Source organism: Phyllobates terribilis, unplaced genomic scaffold, assembly GCF_046119375.1.
Source record: "Phyllobates terribilis strain yellow unplaced genomic scaffold, ASM4611937v1 Scaffold_2__4_contigs__length_985480577, whole genome shotgun sequence".
Classification (NCBI taxonomy): Eukaryota; Metazoa; Chordata; class Amphibia; order Anura; family Dendrobatidae; genus Phyllobates; species Phyllobates terribilis.
Window position 1 is genome coordinate 836,452,835 of NW_027362762.1, and position 27,015 is coordinate 836,479,849.

At 44.6% G+C, this 27,015-nt stretch overlaps 1 protein-coding gene and 1 long non-coding RNA gene across 12 annotated transcripts in view; one reads left to right on the plus strand and one right to left on the minus strand.

Moving 5' to 3' along the window:
- RAP1GAP2 (RAP1 GTPase activating protein 2) overlaps nt 1-27,015 on the plus strand; it is a 1,112,678-nt gene that overhangs the window by 1,035,129 nt on the left and 50,534 nt on the right. For all 11 annotated transcript variants that reach the window (XR_012298693.1, XM_073667801.1, XM_073667807.1 and 8 more), the window contains 4 exons: nt 337-492; nt 8,151-8,222; nt 24,664-24,750; nt 24,939-25,073. Coding sequence is in view for 10 of the 11 variants with exons in the window: in XM_073667801.1 (XP_073523902.1) it covers nt 337-492; nt 8,151-8,222; nt 24,664-24,750; nt 24,939-25,073 (450 nt within the window). In the remaining variant the exon portion in view is untranslated. The remainder of the gene's footprint in view (nt 1-336; nt 493-8,150; nt 8,223-24,663; nt 24,751-24,938; nt 25,074-27,015) is intronic.
- On the minus strand, nt 658-3,167 carry LOC141253015 (uncharacterized). Its single transcript, XR_012314195.1, has 3 exons — nt 3,102-3,167; nt 1,113-1,201; nt 658-926 (listed from the first exon to the last, which is right to left on the minus strand). It is a non-coding gene; the product is annotated as an uncharacterized lncRNA (long non-coding RNA).

Below are 27,015 nucleotides of genomic sequence, written 5' to 3' on the forward strand. Positions count from 1 at the left end.
TTAAGCTGTGTTCACACGCAGCGTTTTTGCAGCAGTTTTTCCCCCCATAGAAAGGAATGAGAAACTGCAAAAAACACAGCCAACAGTTGCGTGTGAACATTGCCTTACAGTTTCAATCAATATTATAACTATTTGTTTGAGACTGTCATAAGATAGCAAAGATTTTGCAAATGCAGAGATTTTCTCACATTGCCCCATGTTTGACTGTGTCCAGTCTCATAAAGTGTTAGCATTAATAAGATCAGCATCTACAGTGTGATGACCAGGAGGGCTTGGGATCCCCACGTCTGTGATCTCCACATCGTCATCTGTTGTCTTACAATTATTTCATTTCAGCTGCAGAGGAAAAGACATATTGGGAATGATATAGTAGCGATCGTGTTTCAAGAGGACAACACCCCTTTCGTTCCTGACATGATTGCATCAAACTTTCTGCATGCCTATATAGTGGTGCAAGTGGAGAACCCCGAGACAGACTGTACAACTTATAAGGTATGGTACATATATAAACACACTTACTTACTAGGCCTATTTTTTTAATAATGCAGTATCTTAAAGGGATTTTCCAACCCTATACAATCAGTTGACATAAGTATAAGTGTTACACACCTGTCCCAGGTATCCTGGACTCCGCTCCCTTCACCTGGATCTGCTGCCTTCTGTTGTGCTCCATGTCAGATTTTGCTGGTTGCATGGTGTGGATCTAAGACATCACCTTCCTATACATATTTAAGGTCTTTTGACACACACCTGTGTATTTGGATTGTGTCCTGTGCACATCGTGCTAACCTGCTTCTTTCCTTGCTGACTTCATTGCATCCGTCCTGTTACTCCCAAGACTCCTAAACAACTTTGTTTTAAATATGTGATGATCGTTCAAACTCACCTATGGCAAGTAACAGGTGTGGGCACTGTGAAAATCACACCTGAAACCAGATAAAAAAAGGGAAGAAGTTGACTCAATCAATTGGAAGGTGAGCATTATTCCTTTTGTGATTGTCATTTTCCACATCCATCCTGCCAGCTGCACCAACGCCTGGGGACTGTGTACCCATCCGGACCTGGGACTTCACAAAGCAAGCTTAACAATAACATAACAGAGTAATACTCACCTTACCAACTCCATACTGCTCATGTGCCAATGTTTTTCTGTTACCCAACTGGTGAATGCCTACCCAGCAGTGAACTCAGTGGTTGTGCCCTGCAAAAAGCAAAATTAACATGCCGCAAAATGGAATAAATGTCCAGGTCACTGTGAATGCAGTGCACCAATATACAGTCATGGCCAAAAGTGTTGGCACCCTTGAAATTGTTCCAGAAAATGTAAGTATTTCTCCCAGAAAATTATTTAAATTGCACACGTTTTGTAATATACATGTTTATCTCCTTTGTGCGTTTTGGAACAACCCAAGAAAAAACTGAGAAAAAAAGGCAAATTGGACATAATTTCGCACAAAACCCCAAAAATTGACAGGACAAAATTGTTGGCACCTTTCCAAAATTATGGGTAAACAACTTTGTTTCAAATATGTGATGCTCGTTTAAACTCACCTGTGGCAAGTAACAGGTGTGGGCACTAAGAAAATCATACATGAAACCAGATTAAAAGGGAAGAAGTTGACTCAATCAATTGGAAGGTGAGCATTATTCCTTTTGTTATTTTATGCTAGTGAACGTTTTTCATCAAAAATTTCATGGGATTGGTAAACTCTTTTAAAATGTTGTTTTCTATTTTTAAATATAGAGAGACTGATTTAAGGAATCGTATTGTAATACATGCCTGTAGAAAAATCATAAACTATTCTGGGAAACACATAAAGAAAGTATGTCTGATATTGGATATTTTCTATCAAATGCCATTGTTGGCAGTACAACCTTCATTTTAACAAGGCAAGACACTAGGCAGAAGTACTCCAGAAACTACTGAGCAACTAAAATTATTTGCTTTGAAATATTAACTTTCACCATTACCTAGGTCATTACAGTGCATCATTGCCTTTTGTCAATTGGGGTCTGTCTAGGTCATGGTTACCAGCAGCAGCAAGTGACCTGGTGACGTTAATCCCACTGTCTGTTCACCTTGTCAATTGACTAAAAATAGAACACAAAAGGTTTCTAAAAGGTGACTAGTTAAAGGAGAACTATGGGCAGTTGGGCACAGATGGTCTCTATTCCCTTGAATACCAAAACTGGAAGAAAAACTGAATGCCAGCACTCTCTATTTCAGTGTCTAAAAAGTAGCGAAGGAGATGACATTAGCAGTACAGCCTATGGATTTATTGCACTCACCTGACCTTTTTTGTAGGCTACAATACACAGGACATGAGGACGGAAAAGAAGAATGAGAAGTACTGGGCTTCCTTTTGCCTGGACTACAGTATATTGACCAAATTGGATCTTTCAATCTTGTCCTCATTTCTGTCTATCCCCAGCCTTGGTTTTTTATATTATAATACTAATATGGTTACACATAACAGTAAGCACAAATTATATACTTATGATGTAATATGATTATCATACACTCCTCAACATTGAAATTTCAACACTAAGAAAGAAAAGTTATGGGGTTATGGAAATCATGGGATCGGTAGACATGTTGATAAAATGCAAATTATGAAAAATTGAAGCAAATTTTTAAAAACATCTTGATTTATTCAGTACAGAAATCCCTGTATTTACACACCTTGGCTGCTATCAATGAGGTAATTAATGGTTGTTTGAGGAATGATCGGCCATGCTCAATCAACTTGTGAACAGAAATCATCAAAATTTGCTGCTGGCAGCTCCCTTTGCAATTACTGACATTGATGTCTCAGATGGGAGACAAGGTGTGTAAGTGCCGAATAGTGCTCATACTCAATGCTGAATAAATCAAGATGTTTTGAAAATTTTATTTCCATATTTTCATCATTTGCATATCAGTGACATTTGTATTGATTCTGTGATTTGCATAATACTCAGACTTTTCCTTCTTGGTGTTGCAATTACACTATTGATGAGTATATTTTATATGGCTGAATTAAAGAAGTTGTCCATTACTTGGACAACTCCATGTCATACCCCACACTTGACTCCAATAAAATAATAAAGCTTACACTCACCTCCCGTGCGGGTGCTGTTCCCGTGATGTTGGCACTCGATCTCCCAGGGGCTTCTGTGCTATTGTTGTGACACATGAGCCCGGCGCCCAATCATGCTGGCATCCGTGTCTCTGCCTTCGTATAAATTGAACATGAAGAAGAAGTCAGAGAACAGCTGCAGCCCGGACTTCCACTTCATATTCAATTCGACAGAAGATGGGGACAGTGATGCCAGCACTGATTTGGCGCCAGGCTCATGTGTCACAACCACCACACGAGAGCCCTAGGACTGCGAGTGCCGACACTGCTGGAATGGTGCTGGCACGGGAGGTGAGTATAGACTTTTTTATTTTATCAGGGCCAAACATTTAGATCAAGAAGGGGTTGTTCTAGTAGTTGACAATCTCTTTAAGTATAACCTGATAATTTAGATGACTGTCTGTGTGGTTATTTGGGATAAGGCAGTACAATAGGGTACACTGAATGCAAGTCCTTTACCAGTCTGGAGTCTGATAAAAGGGTTAAGGGACGTAACATTTACTTATCAGTCACTGGAAGAGGTTGACATTTTGAAGGCAGACAATCGGCTCATTACATCAGATAAATGTATTGCTGGAATTAACAAGCCAAAAGCAGCTGTTTCACCCATCGCCTGTTCATAACTGGATGTTACATCAAACCTGAAAAAGCAGCGTTGCTTATCAGTGTACATTTCTTTCTCTACATATGGCAATTGAAAGAAAATACGGGCCAGCACTGACAGGAGGAGTGGGTGGCACATAAGGTTTACAGCAATAAAACAATAAACCCGAGCTCACAAGAGGAAGCCTCTTAGATCTCCACAAACGTATTTCTGGGGCGGCATTGTTGCAATAAATTGCCAGTTTATATGAAGAGTTACAGAATGTGCTGCTTGGTGAGGCGTCCTTGGAAGAACAGATTGGCTGGTGTAGAACTGTTAATTGTTTCCAAGAAGCAGCTGGCTTTAGCCAGACAATATTCTAGTGCAAATATTATTTGAAGACAGGAACTTCCCCCATTAGGACGGTTGCTGGGCAGAAACTCACACAGGCGTATTGCAAAGTCGGGTTTATTACTGGGAATTGTTGCTTCATGAAGGTAATGGAGAGGAGGTCTCCCTGGCCACAGCGTAATGGTCTACAAATTGGAAAACCATATGCCAGACTTAATTTTATTGACCTGATCATTTAAAGGATCAGAAAATACTAAAATATCAGCTGTCCGTACATGAAAACACATGCCATGCAAACAAGTACGTTAATGCGTTCATGTCTTGGCACGAATAGTCTTCTTCTGGATATATTTTTTAGCAAATTAGGGGAAGTGGTTTCCGTCTGAAGTATTCAGAAATGGTATTTCAAGGTTTGGATTCTTCAATGTTGTGGGAATAGTTCTTCAGAGCAAGAAATTCTGAACAACAAATATCAGGTTACCTGATGTCTATGGAAATAGGGTAGTAATAGTGGTGTACTTAAAGCGGGACTCAATGGTCGCCCATAGACTCTGATCGTGGGCTGTTTTACTAAACTTTTCTGTATTGGAAAGTGGAGTACACTATGCTTCCATATTCACCGATAAACAAGTATGCGGACACATACCGGTCCAAAATGTATTGGACATGCACTAGGGCCTCTGGACAAGTGTCACGCAAGGTGTTGGAAAGACTAAGTGCAACATAAAGGGAAGAGGGGGAGGAAGCCCAAACACTAAAGAAAGGGGGAGTGGAGACCCCTGGGTAGATCTAATATCACCCTGCCTACCCTAACGTCCCTATATAGGTTCCACACCTATCGCCGAGCAGGGCCCTAAACCCTGGATGACCCTAGAGCTTGGCCTTAGATAGGGAAGGGGAGGGGTGAGCACTGGTCAGGTCCCACTACAAATTAAAGACAACAAGGTAGACAAGCAAGGGGGATTAACTTAGCTTGAACGACACCAGAGGAGTAGCGCCAACTGTCCTCCAAGGGCACCAGAGAAGATGCTAGCCGACTGTTAGTGCTCCAAGCCTGTACATAGAAGTATCATCGTCAATTGAGGGTTTTTAACTCCCATGCAAGGGTGGGTCAATCAGCAGCAGGAGGGAGGTCACCGCTGGGTCTTAAAGCAAGAAGGTGTCTGCATTCCCAAGCGCAGTAACCTTCTACAGCTAGATCCAGAGCGACAGTCTATTACACCTGACACATCCGTGACAACAAGTTGGCAATATATAGTAATTCCAGAGATCTTCCTGACATATTCCTTCAATGTAGACTGCAAATTAGATATTAATACAATGTGGAACCTTAGCCGCAAGGTCTCCAAAGCTTACGATATACCAACATTTGCCAGTCACATTTACTCACATAAGTTCTCTTGTCGTAGGTGCCCTGATAACCTCTGGTTTGCAGGTTTCTCACCTTGGACACTTATGGCTTGTCCATAGGACTTCCAGAGCAAATGGAGAGGTGGCTACACTCAACTGAAGTGTAGAAGAACTATGAAAAAGCTGATTCATTTGCCCCATTCTCCTAATGTGGCTGCTGACAGCACCTTAGCTATTTAATTAGAGGTCAGAGGTGACCTTAAAGATGTACGTAACTGGAGGCTTGCCTCTCTAGTCCTTCCACCATGACAGGAGGCTTTTTGCGCTGAAGTGGAATATTTTAAGTAATATGTTTAATGCAATAATCAAGTTGTGGACTAAGCTAGGACTAATATAATGCAGTCATTTCCTGGAAACATCACTAAAGAGTTTACTGATTGCATAATTGACCCGTATAACTCTATCTCTACTGTTGTGAGCTGAAATTTTTTTTTTTAAAACCTAGTTTTATGAGCTTTAGCCATTGATAGCTGGAACTGCACAGCTGTCATACATATATATCTAAGTATGGTGAATTCTCTCCAAGAGATCACGACAGTGAGAAGACCACTCAATATTCATCAGATTTCATGTGACAGATCTACCATATAAAATGCATCCAAGATACAGAATCTTAATTGAGAAGCCCACCATATAAAAGACCATTTTCAGTGCTATTTTGTGCAATTGTATCAAAGAGATTTCACTGCTTGGAGAGAGTCACTGAGTTGATGAAAGACAGGAGCTCATGTTTACACCTATGCTGTGTTCTAGAGCTTCACTTTAACTGTACCCATCTAATTTTTGTACCAACTACTTTAAATTAAAGAGTAACCGTCATAAATCAATAGTATACATGAAAATAAGCAACTTTATAATACATCTTATCAGCTAAATCTGCATCTTTCTCCTCTTGGATTGATCCTTCACTCTCAATTCATAGGTAAAATCTGTGTTCAGTGCAGATAGGTTTTCACATAACTGAGATAGGAGATGGCAGCTGGTGCTTATAAGATTCTATGGAAAGAAAAGGGGAAAGGTGAGGGAGGAGTTAGAAGCAGAAACAGACATTTTGCAGCAAGCTCTCTTGAAGCGATTGTTACGGTTCTCCATAGAGCTGTATAAGCTCCAACGGCTGCCTCATATCTCAGTAATGAGAAAATATTTATTCTCTGAAGACAGATTTTGCTCGTGAGTTAAGAATATTGAGAATGAATCTTCAGCATCAGAAGGAAGCAGATTTCTCTAATAAGATATATTACAAAGTTTCTCATTTTTAGGTGTAATATTGATGCATGAACAAAAAAAAAATATAAGACAATTATTCTTTAAAATCTTCTAGACTGGCGTTTTCCAAGCTTCAGTCTTCAAGCTTCCCCCCACAATAGATCATGTTTTGGGGATTTGCTTAGTGTTGCACAAGTGAGGACCTGTGGCAATTTCTGTTGCCTTTATAATAATTCCATCACTTGTGCAATACTAAGGAAATCCTGAAAACATGATCTGTTGGGGTCTGTGAGGGCTGGAGTTTGGGAAACACTGGTCTAGAATATTAATGTTGATCCTTTCCCATTTGGGCCGTACATAAGTCTTGCACTTGCATTTTATTAAAAATTGTGCACCATTTGCCTTCTATAGGCTTTGTGTTAGACCGGGGTCACATGAGCATAGATTCTCTCGTGCAAAAGAATCGATTGTGTTAATGACATTCTAATCGAACTCTTATCCGAGTGTCGGCTTAGTGTGATCTAATTCTCTCAGATGAGAGAATCATAGCACACTGTAAGGAGACGATGGAAAACAAAATTTCTCCATCTTCTCCATTTTTGAGAATCCGAGTGCAGCGTGATGATTTCCACACATCCACAGACTTAAATGGATGTGTGCCATCCAAATTATGCCGCAATTTTTTTTTTTGTGCCAAATCGGTATGAGAAATAACCCTGATCACCACTGCCCCATAGAATAACATTCATCCTAGTGCTATCCGATAAAACGATCGAATAGCATTCGTCCAAAGTATACGCTTACACTGTCTATTGCTGGCTGCAGAATGAGTTATCTAATAATCCATCAGAGGGGTTCTCCTGCTGGGAGAGTTTGTAACTCTTTTATCTGTCTTTTTCTGAGCTCCTTCCAGTTGATTTATAACCACAAGGAAGTTGATTTGAACTTTGTGGCAGTAAATCAACACAGAGGAGCGAGCCCTTTCTCTGAACTCCTCTGTGTTGATTTACTCCCACAAAGTTCAGATCAACGTCTATGTGGTCATAAATCAGCTGGAAGGAGCTCAGAAAAAGACAGATGAAAGAGTTAGGAACAACATTCTAAATGAAGCCCAAATACACAAATAGTTTTTTATGACAAATTACACGCATTTAAGTAAAAAAAAAATGTCCCCAAAGGTGTCTATTTCTGCTAAATAAGTTATTTCCTAAGTGATTTACAGCGACAGGCAAAAAGTAGCAGAAGACTGTATTTTAATGAAATTTCTAATAAATTAATCTATATTTCTAATAAAGCAGTTTACAAAAGTCTTGGGATACAAACTTTCCCCAAATTTTGTTACAATTCAAGAAGTTTTATTCCAGAATTCTGACAAAAACTGCTTGATAAATTGGCCCCATAGAATCTATACTTAAAACCCAGAGGTATAAATATGTTATAAGTGTTGTTCATGTGTTTTGTTTTCTTTTGCTCTGATCCAGGTCTCAGTGACTGCGCGAGAAGATGTCCCGTCTTTTGGGCCCCCACTTCCAAATCCACCAGTATTCCAAAAAGTAAGTGATGTAAATGTATGCACGCTTTGTGGGGAGACATAAGGCGCGGGGCATTCATAGCTATTTTTATCCTGATAAACAATTTCCTGCCGTACAGTAACATTCATTGTATTCCACAACACCAGATGTGCAAACAACATGAACTAAAATCTGCATTATAAATAAACCATAATTAGGTGCCATACTTGTGGCTATGGATTATTCTGCCAGTTGACTGCTTTATATATTAGAGCTGCGTTTTTTTTATATATTTTTCAATATATTCAGTATAGTGGGTTATAGGTTATCTTAAACCCTTATAAAACTAAAACACAATAAAAAGAAATTATGAAATGGTGTTAAAAACAAGTATAAACTGTGCAGTTTTATTAATGTCTCTGGCATATCCTTGTGAATGTATCTGATCTGTCCCGGGTATTCTGGGCTCCGATTCCTTCCTCTGAGTCCGCTGCCTTCTGTTGTGTTCCACGTTGGGTTTTGTCGGTTGCCCAGTGTGAATCAATCATAATCTCCCTTGACCCATTTAGGGCCCATTAGCACACACCTGTCTCTTGGGATTGAGTCTCTAGACCTCTATGTTTGGTGTGCGCCACGTTCTGTGCATACTGTGATCTACTTGCTTCCATCCAACTGGGTTCCACTTCATCAGCCCTGCTGCTCCTGAGATTCCTGAGTGCTCCCAGGCCTCGCTGCCCTCGTGCATTCCAGCTTGCTACGTCAATGTCCGGGATCCATGTGCCCATCCGGACCTGGGTTTTAGAGGATCTAATTCACCTATTGAGCCTAAGGCTGCATGCCCACTATGCATTTTTCAAGCGTTTTTGCTAGGGAATTTCCGCAGCGAAAACGGTTGGTAATATGTGCCCCATGGTCCCCAATGATAATCCGCATGTGTTGTGCACATGCTGCGGAAATTTCCGCTACGGACTATCATTACGGAAAAATACGCAGCATGTCCATTAATTTTGCGGACACGCAGCGTAATTGCCGCCATTTACTTGCATTGAATCGCTTAATATCCACATGACAACATGTGCACATGCGGATATTAAACGGTTCACTGTTCGGATGGCACCCAGGTCTGGAGAAGAGGAGACTCTCCTCCAGAGTCGGGTACCATAGTACCTGTAAAAAAAAAATAATTTAAAATAAAAAAATACATTATACTCACCTTCCGATGTCCCCCGGTCTCCTGTACGATGCGTCCGGTCTGTTGTTCGGCTTGCGGTGGTCTAAAAGGACCTGCGGTGACGTCAATTACTCATGTGACAGGTCACGTGACCGCTGACATCGGCGGTCGCGTGACCTGTCACATGACTCAATGACGACACCGCAGGTCCTTTTAGACCACCGCGAGCCGTACAACAGACCGGACGTACCGGAGAAAAGACCAGGGGCCGTCGGAAGGTAAGTATAATATTTATTTTTTATTTTTTTATTATTTTTTTTAACTATTAACTTGGTCACACTATATAAATCCATGCCGGTTGCATGGATTTATATAGTGTGACCAAGTTGCCAAGCACCTTTCCAAGTGATGCTAAAATCGCTTGGAAAAGTGCTTGATAACCCGCATGCAGAAATACATGCAAAAACGCTTGACAAACGCTTCTACCTGGCAGGAAAAACGCATGTAAAATCTGCATGTGTTTTTCCTGCCAGGGAGATGCGGAAAAAATCTGCAGCATTTCTGCATCGTGGGCACTTAGCCTAAGGCTGTGTGCCCACGATGCAGAAATGCTCAGGATTTTTTCCTGAGCGTTTCTGCATCTCCCTGGCAGAAAAAAACGCATGTGGATTATACATGCATTTTCCTGCCAGGGAAATGCGGAAATGAAGCGTTCTTCACTTGCATTTCCGCATGCGGGTTGACAAGCGCTTTCCAAGCGTTTTTTTTAGCATCACTTGGAAAGTGCTTGACAACTTGGTCACACTATATAAATCCATGCAAACAGCATGGATTTATATAGTGTGACCCGAGAGAATGTAAAAAATTTAAAAAATAAATGTATACTTACCCTCCGATTGCCCCCGGTGTCCTGCTTCACTCCGTTCTCCCTTGCCGGCAGCAGTAACTGAAGGACCTGCCGACATCAGCGTAGCGCAGGTCCTTCATTCCATCGCGAAGTGCCGGGAAGCAAGGAGGAGCGCAGCGCAGGCCGCCGGAAGGTAAATATATATTTATTTTTTATTTTATTCTTTTTTTACAGCTTTTCTAATGGTACCCGGGTGTGGATGAGACTCGACTCTCCTCTACTCCCGGGTACAATCCGCACATTAGAACGCGCCAATTACGCAAGTACAGATGCAGTCTTGTGGAATTGGCGCGTTCTAATGCAAGTCAATGGCGATGAAAACGCAGCACTTCCGCAAAATAATTGGTAGTGCTGCGTTTTTCTTCGCAATAATAATTTGCAGCGGAAATTTCCGCAGCATGTGCACAGCACATGCGGATTATCATTGGGGGACATGGCAGGCCTTCTACCATGCGTTTTTTAAGCATTTCGGCAGCGTTTTTGCCGCTGCGGAAACGCTTAAAAACGCATCGTGGGCACACAGCCTAACGGTATCAAGCCTGTTCTTAGCTTTTTGTCTGTGTTCTGTATCTTTTAGATCTGGGTCCACTCAGAAATGTCTATGCGTGTTTTGCCCCTTTAGGGATGGTCACTCTTCTAATCCCTTAAAGTAGCAGTTACTCAACAGGGTCATAACAGGATCTGGTTGATCATTTCTCTATTGGTATTCAATGGGCTAGCTGCGCTTTAGGGCGGAAGTTTTTTGTTTTTTTTCATCAAGAATTAGTATTTAAAGTTTTTCAGTGATTTAGTTGATCAAGGGTACCTATCTACACCCTTACTTATCTTTTTAGTGAAGTGTATTGTAAAAATAATCATTAAAGCGATCCTGCCATCAGCATTTTATACCCAAACTAATGTACACTGACGAGCAAAAGGGTAACAATGTTTTGAACTTTTGACTTTCAGGCTCCATATCTCATCATCCACTACTGCTTCGAACGTGAGACTACCATCATTTTATAGACAATCATCTTGGCTATCTCATACATAAATTTGACTTGCAACTATTTTGCATATGATTAGTTATGCAGATTCTTGTCATGTCACTGCATTTTTACTGTTTTTCTCCTAAACATCAACATTTTTATTATTTTGTTAGTATTCTGTAAATCAACCTTTGGCTTTCAACAGTGCCTGAAACCTTCTGGGCATGCTCTCAATCAGATTCAAACATGTCTCGACCGAAATCTGATCCCAGGTCTCTTCTACACTTTCCCAAAGTTGGTGCATACTGGTCAACTCACTTGGGTATGTATACAGCTTTTTCTTCAACTCTACCCACAAGTTTTTGATTGGTTTGAGGTCTGGAAACTGTGGGGGCCAATCCAGCACCTCTACTTCATTGTCATTGAACCATTTCTTCACCAATCTTGACGTATGCTTTGGATCGTTGTCCTGCAGGACAACGATGTCGTCCTTTTCATACCCATAGTACTTGAGTGTACATAATAACTCATCTTAAAAGATTCTCACATATAGCTCAGCATTGAGACCACCATCGATCCTGGTCAAACATCCAATGCCTTTGGCTGTGAAAGAACCCCATATGATCAGGATTCATCCACCAAACTTGACAGTTCCTTCAATTTCTCCATCTTATTTCTTCAAGATCCCTTTGCACCCATCAGAGCCTAGTCTATTGACTTTCATCTCATAGCTCCAATTTACCTGATTCCAATCTTCTACTGTCCCCTTTTCATACTCTTTTTGCAAACTCGAGCCGACGCTTCTTATGACGATATTGAAGTTGAGGCATCTTCACCTTTTCTCGAGCCACCATTCCAGACTTGTGTAATGTGCATCGCACGGAGCTTGCTTGAGCATCTGTGATCTCACTATTACGAAGCATACGAGTCACCTCCATCGCTGTGTTTGTCACACCAGAACTGATAGACCTTGTGATGCGCCGACTTGTTGACTCTGATATTTTGCCTGGACTTCCACCTTTTGGCTTGTGAATGAATGGATGGAATTCATTTTGTGTTCTTCCAACTGTCATGGCACTCACATGATGCAGTTTGGCAATTTTCTTGACAGAGAGACCACTATTGATGAGCTGGATGATGCTGTTTCTCTTTTCTTGGGAAATTTTCTTCATCGCTACTCCTTGATTTGAATCAGTGACCTTTTGCTTGGGAATCAACCTAATAACACATTGAGCTATTAGCGAATGTGAGAACAGGTTGTATTTTGTAGTTTTTTACTGGAAGAAAAAGATTTTTCCATCACCAGAAGCAAAGCAGTAACAATGCAGTGACATGACAAGAATCTAGATAACTAATCATATGCTAAATAGTTGAAAGTCAAATTTATGTATGAGATAGCCAAGATGGCTGTCTATAAAATGATGGTAGTCTCACGTTCAAAGCAGTAGTAGATGATGAGATATGGATCCTGAAAGTCAAATGTTCAAAACATTATCCTTTTGCTCGTCAGTGTATAATGCTGATGAATTAGTTATAGAAATCCATTTGGCTGTTTAGAGACATCCATCATTTAAATTGTATGCTAATGAGGTGCAAGTGCAGTAGGGTTGGTCATTGCACTTGCAGCTCTCCTGCTTCTCTCCCAGTTCCTTGCCTGCTGTCTGCCTCCTGTATCTATGTTACTCCTGTTTTCGTGACCTATCAGTCAGAGACAGCAGTCAGGCGGGGAACGGGGAGTAGGAAGAGAAGCAGGAGAGCTGCAAGTGCAATGTCCAATCTCACTGCACTTGCAACTCATTAGTATGGAATTTTAACTATGGATTTTTCTAAAATAACAAAACGGATTTCTACAAGAAAGGTAATGATTTCATCAGCATCAAAGCACCTTTGTATACATGCCATTAGTTTGGGGTTCAAAATTCTGAGGACAAGTTCTCTTTAGTTAGAAACTTGAGCACCCACTATCTTAGCCCAGATTATTATAGTGTGCCTCTAACTTTTTTTTAGAGAACAGTACAGCTTCTGATATTTTTATTGTAGAAATCACTTTAGGCTGGCAGTAGTTCTGGTACGTACATATGACGCGCCCCCTGGGCCATGTTCAAGGGATACCCGGAGCCGGATCTGGATAGGGGTAGTAGTCCTTGTGGCGGTGACCCGGTCCGTGCCCAGGGTGTCAGACTAAGTGGCGGTGTATTAGCAGTAGATGTTGGACGACTACGCCACCCGTTGAATGCAGCTATGGAGCTGCCGCTGCAGGGCAGACCGCTGAGGCCGGTGGAAGGATTGTGCAGCGTGGATGGGATAACCCCCAACGGGAGGGGTATGGACTCAGGGCAGCCGACGTGGATGATGGGGGTAGCAGGAACCACTCAGAGACGATGCGGTGTAGTTCAGGGTCTTTACTGGTGATAAAGATAGACCCTCCCGGAGTACTGGCTAGCAGTCGGGGCCTGGTCAGTCCTTGAGCAGATGGGATTCCCCTTGGCCAGGCGGAGTTGTAGGCCTCCCCAACTAACTGTACTCTTCTGGCTACCTTGCTAGAGGCAGGTAAAAGTAGCCCACGTCCCTGAGTGTACCGTGTGGTGCTCACCCGTATGGCCGGTGACTCGGGGCCTTCTAGTGGCTTCCGCTCCACGACGGCGGTGCTGGTCCCACGCGTGTGACCGTGCCTTCGGGTTTCTTGGCCAGAGGACCTGAAATCCCCTGCCGGTCGGTTTCTGCTGCTGGGTCAAGGTTAATCCCCACAGCCTCGGACTCCGGGTCCGGTGGTAACTCTTCAATCAGGGCGAGCTCTTCAGCTGCCAGCCCCTGATTCTTTTTAGCACTGCTCCCACTGAGCTCCTGATCTCTCTTTCCTATAGCTGCTTCTCCTCTTCTTAACTAACTAACCCTGCCTCAGCCCCAGTTTTATATAGGGGAAGTTCTTCCCCTCCCAGGACTGGGCAGGAGGTGTGGCATGCATAGGATTCCTGACCAAGAGACCTCCCACCTGCTCTCAGACATAATATTGCTATTACTGTGGAGACCAGACCCCTGGGGTGCCACATTCCCCCCTAGTGAAATTTAGTACTCCGGGACTAAACATACTTTTGTAAAACATAACAGGTAAAAACAGAAACAGTACAATAAAGAAAAACACATTAGGATGGTCACGGCATGTCCGCAACCGGGTGCAGTCTTTGAAGAAAACAAAGGTGTCCATTTCACCAAAACAGGGAGACGTAACCAGGTAGGGGTCTGTCCTGCCCCGAGTCCTTAACAGTCTTTCAGTCCTTCCTGGGTTACGCTCCAACTATATGCACAAAGGATTCCCGGTAAATCCACCAAAGACTCCTATAAATAACTAGAAACACATAATTATACACAAGCAACAATAAACAGGTAAACATTAATAAAACAGCTTGAACATTTAGATCCTCCACCGTATGGGCAACTGGCCTCTAGTGACCCTAGCGGACCTACGGAGCTGGCTGACTGGTCCCGAGCTACAGGGTATAGGAGCTGTCAAGGGTAAACTGGGCAGCCGTCTACGGACTCTTTGGCTCACTAGGGGTATGGCAGGCTCACTATAAGCAGAGGGTTGATTCTCCTGGTCTGCTTGTGTGGGGTCTTCTGCCTCCTGGACCGGCTGTTCTTCCAGCTCTACCTGTGTCTCCGTAGGCACTTGGGATGCTGGTTGGAGGAACGTGAGGACGGGTACCACAACAGCACCATTGACTTGAGTCCAAGACCGAGGGAAGTCTCCGAGCACAGTACTAACCATATCTTCCCTTTCCTCTACGGGTCGAGGGTCTTCTTGTTCCTCTTCAGGGTTCCGTAGCTGTTCGGGACACTTCTTCAGGTGGTCCCGGGATACAATGGCTGTGGTTTCCCCTCCGTCTTTACTGATTGTACAGATCTTTGGGTTGTCGTGGCTTGAGGGCAGTACGGTGTACGGGTCCTTCTCCCACTGGTCGTCCAACTTGTGGAGCCGTCTTTTCCTCTTCAAGACCTGCTCTCCGGGCACCAGGGGAACAGCGGGAGCATACTGGTTGTAAGTTTTCTCTTGTCTTTCCCTAGCTTGACAGAGACTTCGCTCCACGCTCTCCTGTACTTTCCGGTACTGCTGCTGCCTCTCTGTGTCCCAGTCTGCTTCTGGTGAAGTGTCCTCGGGTGTCAGGACTCCTATCTCCAGATCAACAGGAAGCTTACCAGGTCTTGCCCTCATTAGGTAAGCCGGGGTACAGTTGGTGGAGCCTACAGGGATGTGGTTGTATAGGTCCACCAGGTCGGGCAGCTTCTCAGGCCACAGACTACGTTCTTCCAGGGGCAATGTTTTCAGAAGATCTGTCACCACCTGGTTCATTTTCTCACAAAGTCCATTAGTTTGCGGGTGATAGGGTTTTGTTCTAATCTTCCGGCAGCCATACAGGGTGCAGAACTCCTGGAAGACCTCCGCTTTAAAGGCAGGCCCCTGGTCCGTCAGCACCTGCTCCGGGTATCCATGCGGACGGCAGAAGTGCTGCTGGAAGGCTCTAGCTGCTGTGTGAGCCGTTAAGTCCTTGACGGGGACGACAACCAAGAACCGGGAGTAGTGATCCACGATGGTTAACGCGTAGACGTAGCCACTTCTGCTTGGGGTCAGTTTTACATGATCCAAGGCTACCAGTTCCAACGGCTGTCGGGTGATGATGGACCGCAGGGGAGTCTTCTGGCTGGCACGGTCCCTCCTTCTTAAGTTGCATGGGCCACAGTATCTGCACCACCTCTCGATGGTTCCTCTCATGCCTACCCAATGGAACCGCCCGCGCAGCAGGAACTCCAGCTTCTTCCATCCGAAGTGCCCAGCTCCGTCGTGGTATGCCTCCATCACCATAGCTGCGTCTCTTCTTGGCACCACTACTTGCCAGATTAGTTCATGCGTCCGGGAGTTAACCATTCTGCGGCACAACTTCCCCTTGTAAAGGAACAGTCGACTCTTCTCAGCCCACAGTTGCTTGGCTTCCTCCGGAGCGTCCGGGTCAAGGCGTGCATCTGGCCGAGTCAGCATCTCCTTTACCAGTCGGACGGCAGGGTCACTGTCTTGCGTCTCCGCCCAGTTGTAATGAGGTAAGGGGTTGAACGTAGCGGTTTGCTTACTTCTTACACGGTGGGAATACTGGATAGTCCCATGACGGTGGAACGCGGGGAGCTCAACTTCTTCCAATCCCTCTGAATCTTCCCCTACGTCCGGTAGGTTTGGCATCCTGGACAGGGCGTCCGCGTTGGTATTGGAGCGTCCTGCCCGGTATTTGATTGTAAACTCATAGTTGGACAAGCGGGCCATCCATCTCTGCTCTAGGGCACCGAGTCTTGCAGTGTCCAGGTGTGTCAACGGGTTGTTATCCGTGTACACGGTGAACCGGGAAGAAGCGAGGTAGTGCTTAAAGCGTTCGGTGACTGCCCACACCACTGCCAGGAACTCTAGCTTAAATGAGCTGTAATTCTCAGGGTTTCTTTCGGTGGGTCGCAGTTTTCGGCTGGCGTAAGCAATTACCCGTTCTTTCCCCTGCTGGATCTGGGATAGTACGGCTCCTAGCCCGATGTTGCTGGCGTCGGTGTAGAGGATAAAGGGTTGGCTATAATCAGGGTACGCCAGGATTTCATCTCCCGTGAGGGCCATCTTCAGCTGGCGGAAGGACTCTTCTTCCAGCTTTTCCCATCTGAAGGGCGGCTTCTGGTTCTTGGCCTTCCTGGACTGGCCTATCAGGAGGTCCTGCATAGGAGCTGCCTTTTTGGTGAAACCGGGTATGAACCTTCGGTAGTAGCCTACCAACCCAAGGAACTGCCTCACTTCCTTTACGCTGGAGGGGCTTGGCCATTCCTTAATTGCGGTGATCTTATCAGGGTCGGGAGCCACTCCGTCAGCACTCACCACGTGTCCCAGGTACTGCACCTTTGGTTTCAGGAGGTGACACTTGGAGGGTTTCACCTTTAGGCCGTAACTTGCCAGAGCTTCAAACACTTCCGCCAGGTGTTTCAGGTGGTCCTCGTAGGTCTTGGAGTAGACAATGACATCGTCCAGGTATAACAGGACCGTCTCAAAGTTCCGGTGTCCCAGACAGCACTCCATCAATCGCTGGAAGGTTCCTGGTGCGTTGCAGAGTCCAAACGGCATGCAGGTAAACTCGCTAAGTCCCATCAGGGTGGTGAATGCGGTCTTCTCCCGATCCGCCTCTGCTACAGGAACCTGCCAGTACCCGCTAGTGAGATCCAAGGTGGAGAAGAAGTTAGCAGATTTTAAAGCAGCCAAAGACTCCTCTATTCTTGGTAAGGGGTACGCATCTTTGTGTGTGATACGGTTTATTTTCCGGTAATCTACACACATTCTCATGGTGTTGTCTTTCTTTTTGACCAAGACTAGTGGAGCTGCCCAGGGGCTACAGCTTTCCCTGATTACCCCAGCCTCCTTCATGTCTCTAAGCATCCCCTTGGCGTGTTGGTAGTGTGCAGGGGGTACGGGTCGATACCTCTCTTTTATGGGAGGATGGTCTCCCGTGGGGATGTGATGTTCTACCCCCTTGACTCGCCCGAAGTCTAACGGGTGTTTACTAAACACTCTCTCGTACTCTTGAACCACCCGGTAGACTCCCTGTTTCTGGTGGGAGGGAGTGGAGTCAGTACCCAAATGTAGTTGCTGACACCAATCCTCCATTATTTTCTCAGAGCCGTTACCTTCCTCCGGATGAGATGGAGGCAAGGGTTCCACAGACTGTATAGAATTTTGGTTGATAGTATATAATTTGGCTAGCGTAGCATACCGGGGCAGGTATACTTCCCTTTTCCCGATATTTATTATGCGAACGGGCACCCTCCCATGGCGTACATCAACTACCCCCCGGGCTGTCAAAATGGTGGGCCTACTGTCTGAGTAGACTGGCTCTACCATGGCCTGGTAATCTCTACCTCTCAGACCAATAGCTGCCCGGCACCAAATCATCATTTCACTTTTCGGGGGCATGGCAATAGGGAAAGGGTCACACATTCTTACGCTACCAATCTCACCGCCGGAGAGTTCCACTTGTTGCCGTCGCATCAGTGCCCGGATCTCTTTCTGGAGCACTCGCTGCTGGCTGGAGCTGGCGTTCTTGGCAACCTGCTGTAAAATGAAAATCACCTCTGTAAGACAATTTTCAATCACATTAGTTCCTAGAGTTATCTTTGGGTGACTCTCGCGCTTGTCAATGTCCACAATGATCAGTCCCTGTGCTGCCAGTTCGACTCTACCGATTTTAATGGTCATCTCTTTAAATCCGATCTGCGGCACGGGTTGACCATTGCTGGCAATGATACTCAAGTCGTCGTCAGGGTAGCGGGTTATATCCGAGTCATTCCAGTACTGCTTGAAGAGCACGTACGGGATGGTGGTGACCTGTGACCCGGTGTCCAGTAGGGCACTCATGGGAATGCCATCCAGTACCACAGGCAAGACTGGACGTCCTCCCACATATTTGTCGCGCCAGTTCGATGGGCCTGGTGATCTTTTTCCTGGGGGTTGGCCCTCTACCCCAGGTTGTGCCAGTTTAAAGGACAGTACCTTGCCATATGTCCGGGTTGATTGCAGCGGCGGCAGATGGGTTGTCCGTCCTCGTTGTATCGGTCGCTGGGTCTTCCTCTGGCCGGTGGGGTCCTCCTTGGTCGACGCCACGGGATGTCCTCCGGTCCGGATGCCAGCTGGATCTTCCCTGGAGTGGAAACCTGTAAAGACTGCACAGTTCGGGTTAGCACAGCAACGCTTTTAGCTAGCTCTTGGACCTGATGGTGCAGGTCTGGAGCCGGGTCATTGTTCAAAGCCTGCGCATCAGCCCCCACAGGCCCTGCCGACAAGGGCGCCGCCTCCTGGTGGTAAGTGATAGCTGGGCGCCTGTGGGTCACAACGCCACCCGGTGCCGGTTCTCGGAGCACCCGGATGGCTCTGTCCTTGAACTGTGCAAAGTCCAGATGAGGATCCTGTAAGGCTATGGCCCGCAACTGGGTTCGGTGGACATTGCAATATAGTCCCTCTATAAATTGTTCGGTCAACAGCCTGTCCTCGTTTCCCACGCTGTCGGGGTCGGTCTGCTTAATGGCTCTCAGGGCCTCTTGTAGGTTTAGTGCATAGTCCCTTATACTCTCATGTGCTCGCTGCTTGCACCCATAGAATTTAAGCTTAATCTCGGCTGAGGTGCGGGTATCAAAGGTGTCCCTCAGCCGGGTTAGTATCCCTGCGACAGTCCTCCTCCCAGGTGGCCAGGACTTTACCTCCCTTTGGGCTGCCCCGGTTAGTTGGGCCACCAGGATGCTCACTTTTTGCTCTTCTGTGAGGGGGTACACCTGGAAGAGGCTATCCAGCTTTTCTCTAAAGTCATTCAGGGTATGTGACTCCCCTGAGTACTGGGGTAGCCAGGCTGCTCCCGGGATATAGGGCATGGTAAAAGGCATGACTGCAGCAGCGCTGGCGCTGGCGGGGGTTGAGGCAGTGAAGCTCTCCTCCGTATCCGACATCTTCCTCCCCCCTAGTGGACCGTGGCCTACCTTGCGATGATCCTCTTCCGTAGGGTTGAGGACCTTCCGTCGCGCTCCAGTGACGTCAACGGCTGCTGGGCTCCTTCCAGGACCTTACGCGACGTCTGGACGTGAGGCGGGGCTTCAGTTCTCGCGCGCTTTTGGAGTCCACGCCCCTCTTCTTCCCGCGCGGCGTCTTCAAGATGGCGTCCAACGGCGGGAAAACTCCACGGAAGGCGGAAAGAAGGCTGAAAATGGCGCCGGATGGCGGGAATCTTCACCGATGGCGGGAAGAAGGCTGAAGATGGCGCCGGATGGCGGGAATCTTCACCACAGGTTAGTTTAAAAGTCTCTTTTTCAGGCGCGCAGTACCCGGTGGTTGCGGGCACGAAATCCTGCCGACTACGCCAAAAGCTGACGCGCCCCCTGGGCCATGTTCAAGGGATACCCGGAGCCGGATCTGGATAGGGTTAGTAGTCCTTGTGGCGGTGACCCGGTCCGTGCCCAGGGTGTCAGACTAAGTGGCGGTGTATTAGCAGTAGATGTTGGACGACTACGCCACCCGTTGAATGCAGCTATGCAGCTGCCGCTGCAGGGCAGACCGCTGAGGCCGGTGGAAGGATTGTGCAGCGTGGATGGGATAACCCCCAACGGGAGGGGTATGGCCTCAGGGCAGCCGACGTGGATGATGGGGGTAGCAGGAACCACTCAGAGACGATGCGGTGTAGTTCAGGGTCTTTACTGGTGATAAAGATAGACCCTCCCGGAGTACTGGCTAGCGGTCGGGGCCTGGTCAGTCCTTGAGCAGATGGGATCCCCCTTGGCCAGGCGGAGTTGTAGGCCTCCCCAACTAACTGTACTCTTCTGGCTACCTTGCTAGAGGCAGGTAAAAGTAGCCCACGTCCCTGAGTGTACCGTGTGGTGCTCACCCGTATGGCCGGTGACTCGGGGCCTTCTAGTGGCTTCCGCTCCACGACGGCGGTGCTGGTCCCACGCGTGTGACCGTGCCTTCGGGTTTCTTGGCCAGAGGACCTGAAATCCCCTGCCGGTCGGTTTCTGCTGCTGGGTCAAGGTTAATCCCCACAGCCTCGGACTCCGGGTCCGGTGGTAACTCTTCAATCAGGGCGAGCTCTTCAGCTGCCAGCCCCTGATTCGTTTTAGCACTGCTCCCACTGAGCTCCTGATCTCTCTTTCCTATAGCTGCTTCTCCTCTTCTTAACTAACTAACCCTGCCTCAGCCCCAGTTTTATATAGGGGAAGTTCTTCCCCTCCCAGGACTGGGCAGGAGGTGTGGCATGCATAGGATTCCTGACCAAGAGACCTCCCACCTGCTCTCAGACATAATATTGCTATTACTGTGGAGACCAGACCCCTGGGGTGCCACACATATTCCAATATCACCTTGTTTGAACATCTAAAATACAAACGTGATTAGATAAAAGAATTATAAAATGTTAGAGTTGGAAGGGACCTTTATGGTCATCATGTCTAACCCCCTGCTCAATTGAAAACTCACTAAACCATCTCAGACAGATGAACCATCTCATCACATCAATCAGAAGTTCTGTAGTGCATTCAAAATTTTCAGCAGGATGATGGAGAGCCACAGATGCAGGTGTAAGGCACAGGAGAGGCGGCAGACTGGGCCCGATGCGGCAGACTGGGCCCGATGCAGCAGCATGCAAGTCATATGTAGTGTGTAAGCCTAGCTTACTTCCAGGAGATCTTGAGATGATAGATTTGCATTTGCATTACTGCTTTACTGGATTGATAACGTGCATTGTCCATTCAATCTACAACTGATCATAAATGTGAATTAAATTTTAAAGTTTCTAAATGCAGAATTTTGCAATTCGGAATCATTTTTATCCATGTCAGTGGTAAAACTGTACTGAGCTATCTGTGGGATCTCCCAGGAAATAGAAGTGCTCACCTAGTTCTGTGCGTTGGTGGTTTGTACAGCATGTGAGGTGGGGTATTTTCTAATTGCACCTTCCTTACCAGATGTGCATTCACTCATATAGTCCCCTCCTGAACAGACGCCTGCCACTGACAGCCCACCGACACCTAATAGTGACTCATGGAGCCGAGCAGGGCATGACTCAACGAAATTAACAAATTTATCCTCTCAGCCAATATCTCTGTTCTCAGCAGGGAGCAGACCATCATTTGGAAAGAAAATGAGTGCCAGCTTTTGGCAGTCAAAATATTAGTCATGATTCTCTCTGAGCTGTCATAAATGCATCAGCATGTCAGCTACCGAGCCTGTGAGTCCCTGCTGGAGATGAAAAAGATGCAAAGAAATCTGAATACCAAATGTGTTCATCATATCTCACACTTTCTGATTTTTTTAGCACCGGGCCCTGCTGGGAGAGTATGCATTACAAAAATCTCTATTAGGATCACGTTGTGTTTGTAATGGATCAAACTGTACCTGAGCCATCTCTTAATATGTTACTTAGCTGGCTCAGCTTTAGAGGGCAATGGATTTTACAAATGAAAATGAAAGTGCACAACTCGATTCCCAACTGTTCTAGGAATTCCCATAGAAGTGAATAGAGAGAGCTGCACATGTCCGGCCTACTCTCGATCTACCATGGCATTGAAAAGGGACCGGTTCTTGAGATAGCTGTGTATTCCAAAGTTGGGACTCCCAGCTATCAGATATTAATGGCATATGCTGTAGATATGACATAAATGTCTTAGATGGGAGTACCCCATTCACTATATACTTGGTGGAAAGCTCCCAGTTGTGATGGGGTAATATTCATCAGTTACGTTAGTTTTGGTAATGCTGAGACTTCAAAGATTACTGCCGCTCATTTCAGCCATTACAGTAACCATGGCGGTGACCGTTGATTTCTCTCATATCCTGAATGCATTATGACTAGTGATGAGCGAGCATGCTCATTACTCGAGATTTACGAGCATGCTCGGGTGTTTTCCGAGTATCTTCAGCGTGCTCAGGTGTTATGTTTGAGTCATGCCATGCACATGATTTGCGACTGTTTGACAGCTTTAATACATGCGAAGAATGCCTGTTTCTTAGGCATTCCTCACATGTATTAAAGCTGTCAAACAGTTGCAAATCATGCACACGGAGTGACTCAAACATAACACCTGAGCATGCTGAAGATACTCGGCGAGAACCCGAGCATGCTCGCCGAAAAGTTTAACAGAACATACTCGCTCATCACTAATTATGTCACTACGAACTAGGGTACTAAGAAGGTGAAGACAACAAGAGCTATCATCAGCAAAACTATATACTGTGTAGAATATATATTGTATGCCCATGTGTAATAATGCCTCCATTAAAAAATGGGACACGTGACCTCCATTCTCATGGTCAGTGGTGGTTGCCATGAGCGGACCCCAAGCAAACATAAAATTACTACCTATCCTGTGATTGGATCATTAACAAATTTTTAATGGTCCAATCAATGTTTCCATTTAGCATTTTTTTCTTTAAATGTTATTTTTAGGGGAGTTGAGAGTAACCAATAAGGCCGCTATGTAATTGTTTTGTTTATATATGAAAATTCCCTTTAATGGATGCCATGGTTTCATCTGATTTTTCTTTTATCATATGTAAATAAACCACTCTTTAGGGGGCTTGTTGTACAGTTAAATATTTCTTTGTTGGATTGTAAAAAAACAACATAATTTTTCAATTGCTATTTTTTTAAAAAATCTCCTATGTATCCAATTTTTCTTTTGTGTCCAGTAGTGGCAATGGTCACTTATGCTCAGTATGGTAGTCCCACTGCCGAAATCCCTTTGTACAAAGGTGTTGCAGGCCCCCCATTTCTAATCAGCCAACTAAAAGCATCTTTATCTTATCACTACTGCATAAATTAGTAGAAAGTTCTGAAGGGCAACTTAAAGAACATCAGAGTCTGTCATAAAAAATGTATGTGATCTGCATCTAGACTCAGGCTAAAATGCAAAATGTTTTGGGTGACCAATCAGAGGAATGTATTTCATTATTAGCCAAATCTTATAATTTTTAAATATTAAGATTACAGTTCCACATTGTAGGTTCTAGCCACAATTCCAGGACTGGGGAACAAATTTTCAAGGAACTGTTCAAGGTCTTATGATCACCGTTAGGCTACATACTAACGACCGTATTTTCGGTCTGAATGCTGTCCGTCAAAATAACAAAGTACTCGGACCAATTTTATTGAATAGGACCATTCAGATGACCTTCTTTTTTCATGGATCAAATCTGCATGAAAAAATTGCAGCATGTAATAACTAGTCTCTTCTGTATATCGAATGAGACTTGTGCAAAAAAAAAGTGGATCCCATGTGTATTAACTCTGTTGCATCTTATTTTAATGGATACAATGCCATTCTTTAACATAGGAAACTGTATTTGGTCTTGTAGATTTTAAAAACTGCTGATGTATAAAAATGGATGTCATACAGGTGACAATACAGAGGAAAAAAATAACGTTTTTTTCTGGATGAAAAGTAGACTTTTTTTTTTATAAGATTGTGTGAACTTAGTCTAAACCTCCTGTGACTATTCACTTCTTAGGGAAACATTTACCTTTTTATCCATTTTTATATTAACTTTTACACAGCTGCATCTCAATTGTTTTTACCCCTTAGGGAAGAGTCAGAGGGCCGTATAACTCGGACGGGGATCGCAACACAATACTCGGACTGGCCATCGGCTCTCTTCACTTGAGCGTGACGACATGCAGCTGTCACGCTCAGGTCAGGAAAGCCGACGGCCAGTCCGAGCATTGTGTTGCGATCCCTGTCCGAGTTATACGGCCGTCTGACTCTTCTCATACAAGCTATTTGCCCGATCATTAATTAGTCAGTATCTCTAATTTATGATATAGAGGAGTTTCATGGGTAAAATGACTTCTGCGATAAAACACATATACAGGTTTTGTGATTTTCCTTTCTTTCTAGAATGCTGAGTTCCGTGAATTTTTACTGACCAAACTCATCAATGGCGAGCATGCTTGCTGCAAGTCTGACAAGTTTGCTAAGCTTGAGGTAGGTGAACTCCACACAAATACATGTAATGCCTACAGTGGTTTAGATGTCCTGATCCAGTAATAATTTTATTTCTATAGTGCCGACATATTCTGCATCACATTTCATAAAATATAATTAGATTTATTTGCATTACAGTTATTTGTGAGTAAAGGATATCTGCATTATGTACATCTTCTTTGACCTAGGACCGGACGAGAGCTGCCCTTTTGGACAATCTTCACGATGACCTTCATGTGCACACACAGGCTATGCTTGGCCTAGGTCCAGAGGAAGACAAGCTTGAGAATGGTGCTCATGGTGGTTTCTTGGAGTCTTTCAAAGTGAGTGCATAATAACCCACCTTAATTAACATTCAAGGCATTTTTAAAGGAAACCTACCTGTCCATTCATCTTGGACCCTAAACCAACACATTGCCCTTTACATGAATTGCCAATGTTAATAAAAATATGCACCTACATGCTAAATCTGCTGCACTGTATGCAAATTACCACTGAAGAGTCATGTGGGTGGAGATAAGACTCCAACTTCACCAGTGACCATTTGACTCCAACTCCTCCCCATCAGTCTTGATTGACATCCCTAATCCACTTTATATACACAACATTGCAACACTTGATCATGTGTGAACCTGGCCACTTAATACCATGTTGTTGTTTTTTTTTTATTATTATTAAGTCATCCAACTATTATCTTTGTTAATACCTAAATCCTGAATTTATGATTTTCCACAATAGTTGGTTTGAAAATACTTTAAAGGATCACTGCATACTTGTTTCCATGTAGCCTATTTTTACCAACAGGTAGTGTTTTTCTATATGACAGTAATGTAATATATATGAATAGGGCAGCTGTATGATATTTTTTGCATCATGAACGTGTTAAAATAAAGCTATCATCAAAAAATAACATATTTAAATCAGGATTTTGTGTTGCATGTATTTTCACAAATATCCTCTTAAGAAAGGAAAACGACTTGGACTGTAGCACCACCTATTAGATGTAGCAATCCTAAAAGACATTATTGACCCTTTAACGAGCCTAGCCACATGAATAGGGTGCTTTCACACTGCGTTTTGGCACCCGTTCGTTGGTCCCGTCAGGGCTTATGTTTGAACCTCCTGCAAAACGGGATTCAGATATACGTTCTGATGGGGCCATAGACTATAACGGTGCCGACAGAGCGAACGTGTCATGCATCATTTTCTGGCGTATACACCAACTGGACACGAACACACGTACGTAGTCTACTACTGGGTGTCCGCCTCCAGTAGGTTTAATTTCTTTGCCTGTGTGGATTGGATGGGTTGTTACCGACATCTGGTGAGCATTTCATGTCAATAGCACCTTTAGAAATATATTTACTTAGAAAATTGGTGACGTGTTCAACCAAAGTCATAACATCAATGGAGATATCCTGAATTCCCAAGTCCTGAAATGTTAAGTTGTCCCTAGAAGTCTCATTTGTCAGAACTCCCTAAGTAACCCCGGAGGTTGGTGCCCTAAATTATGCCAAGGTGCATGTCTGGAGCTCTCCGATATCTCCACCCTGTCCTGACATGTTCCTCCACCCCCCAACTTGCTCCACGCTAGGGTTTCATCAGGGGACACATTTCAAATATTCAGGACGAATTATTCCATAAGAAGCGTGGATATGCTGATGCAGGATGCCATAAGCCATGGATATAGCATATGAACCGGGTGCCGGACAATTGCTTATATATCTCAAAATCCATATGTATTTGTGGGAGTAGCTTTGTGGAATCAATGAATTCGTATTTGTATAATTCCAAATGAAAACTTATCTATCACCACTTCTAGTTCATGAAATTCATTCACCTACCTGTTTGTTTTTTTATTTTTCTTTAATTATGCACCTAATAAAGATTGTTTTTACTTAGGGTATCATTAGTTTTAGTAAGCTATTCTATATTTCCCCTGTAGCAGCTGCTACTGATTGCAGTTAATTGGTAATAAAGTTCTCATATAATGCGGTTGTCTGTTGTAAGACTATCGCTTTAGCACAAATCTTTTGGTAGTTTGTCTTTAAACACTATAGGCAGGACGTAGGTCGAGGATGATGCTCTGTAAGTCATTTTTTATTAATAATTAACCCCTTCAGGACCCAGCCTATTTTGACCCTAAAGACCTTGGCATTTTTGTCAATTCTGACCAGTGTCCCTTTACGAAGTAAAAACTCTGGAACACTTCAACGGATCCTAGCGATTCTGAGATTGTTTTTTCGTGACATATTGGGCTTCATG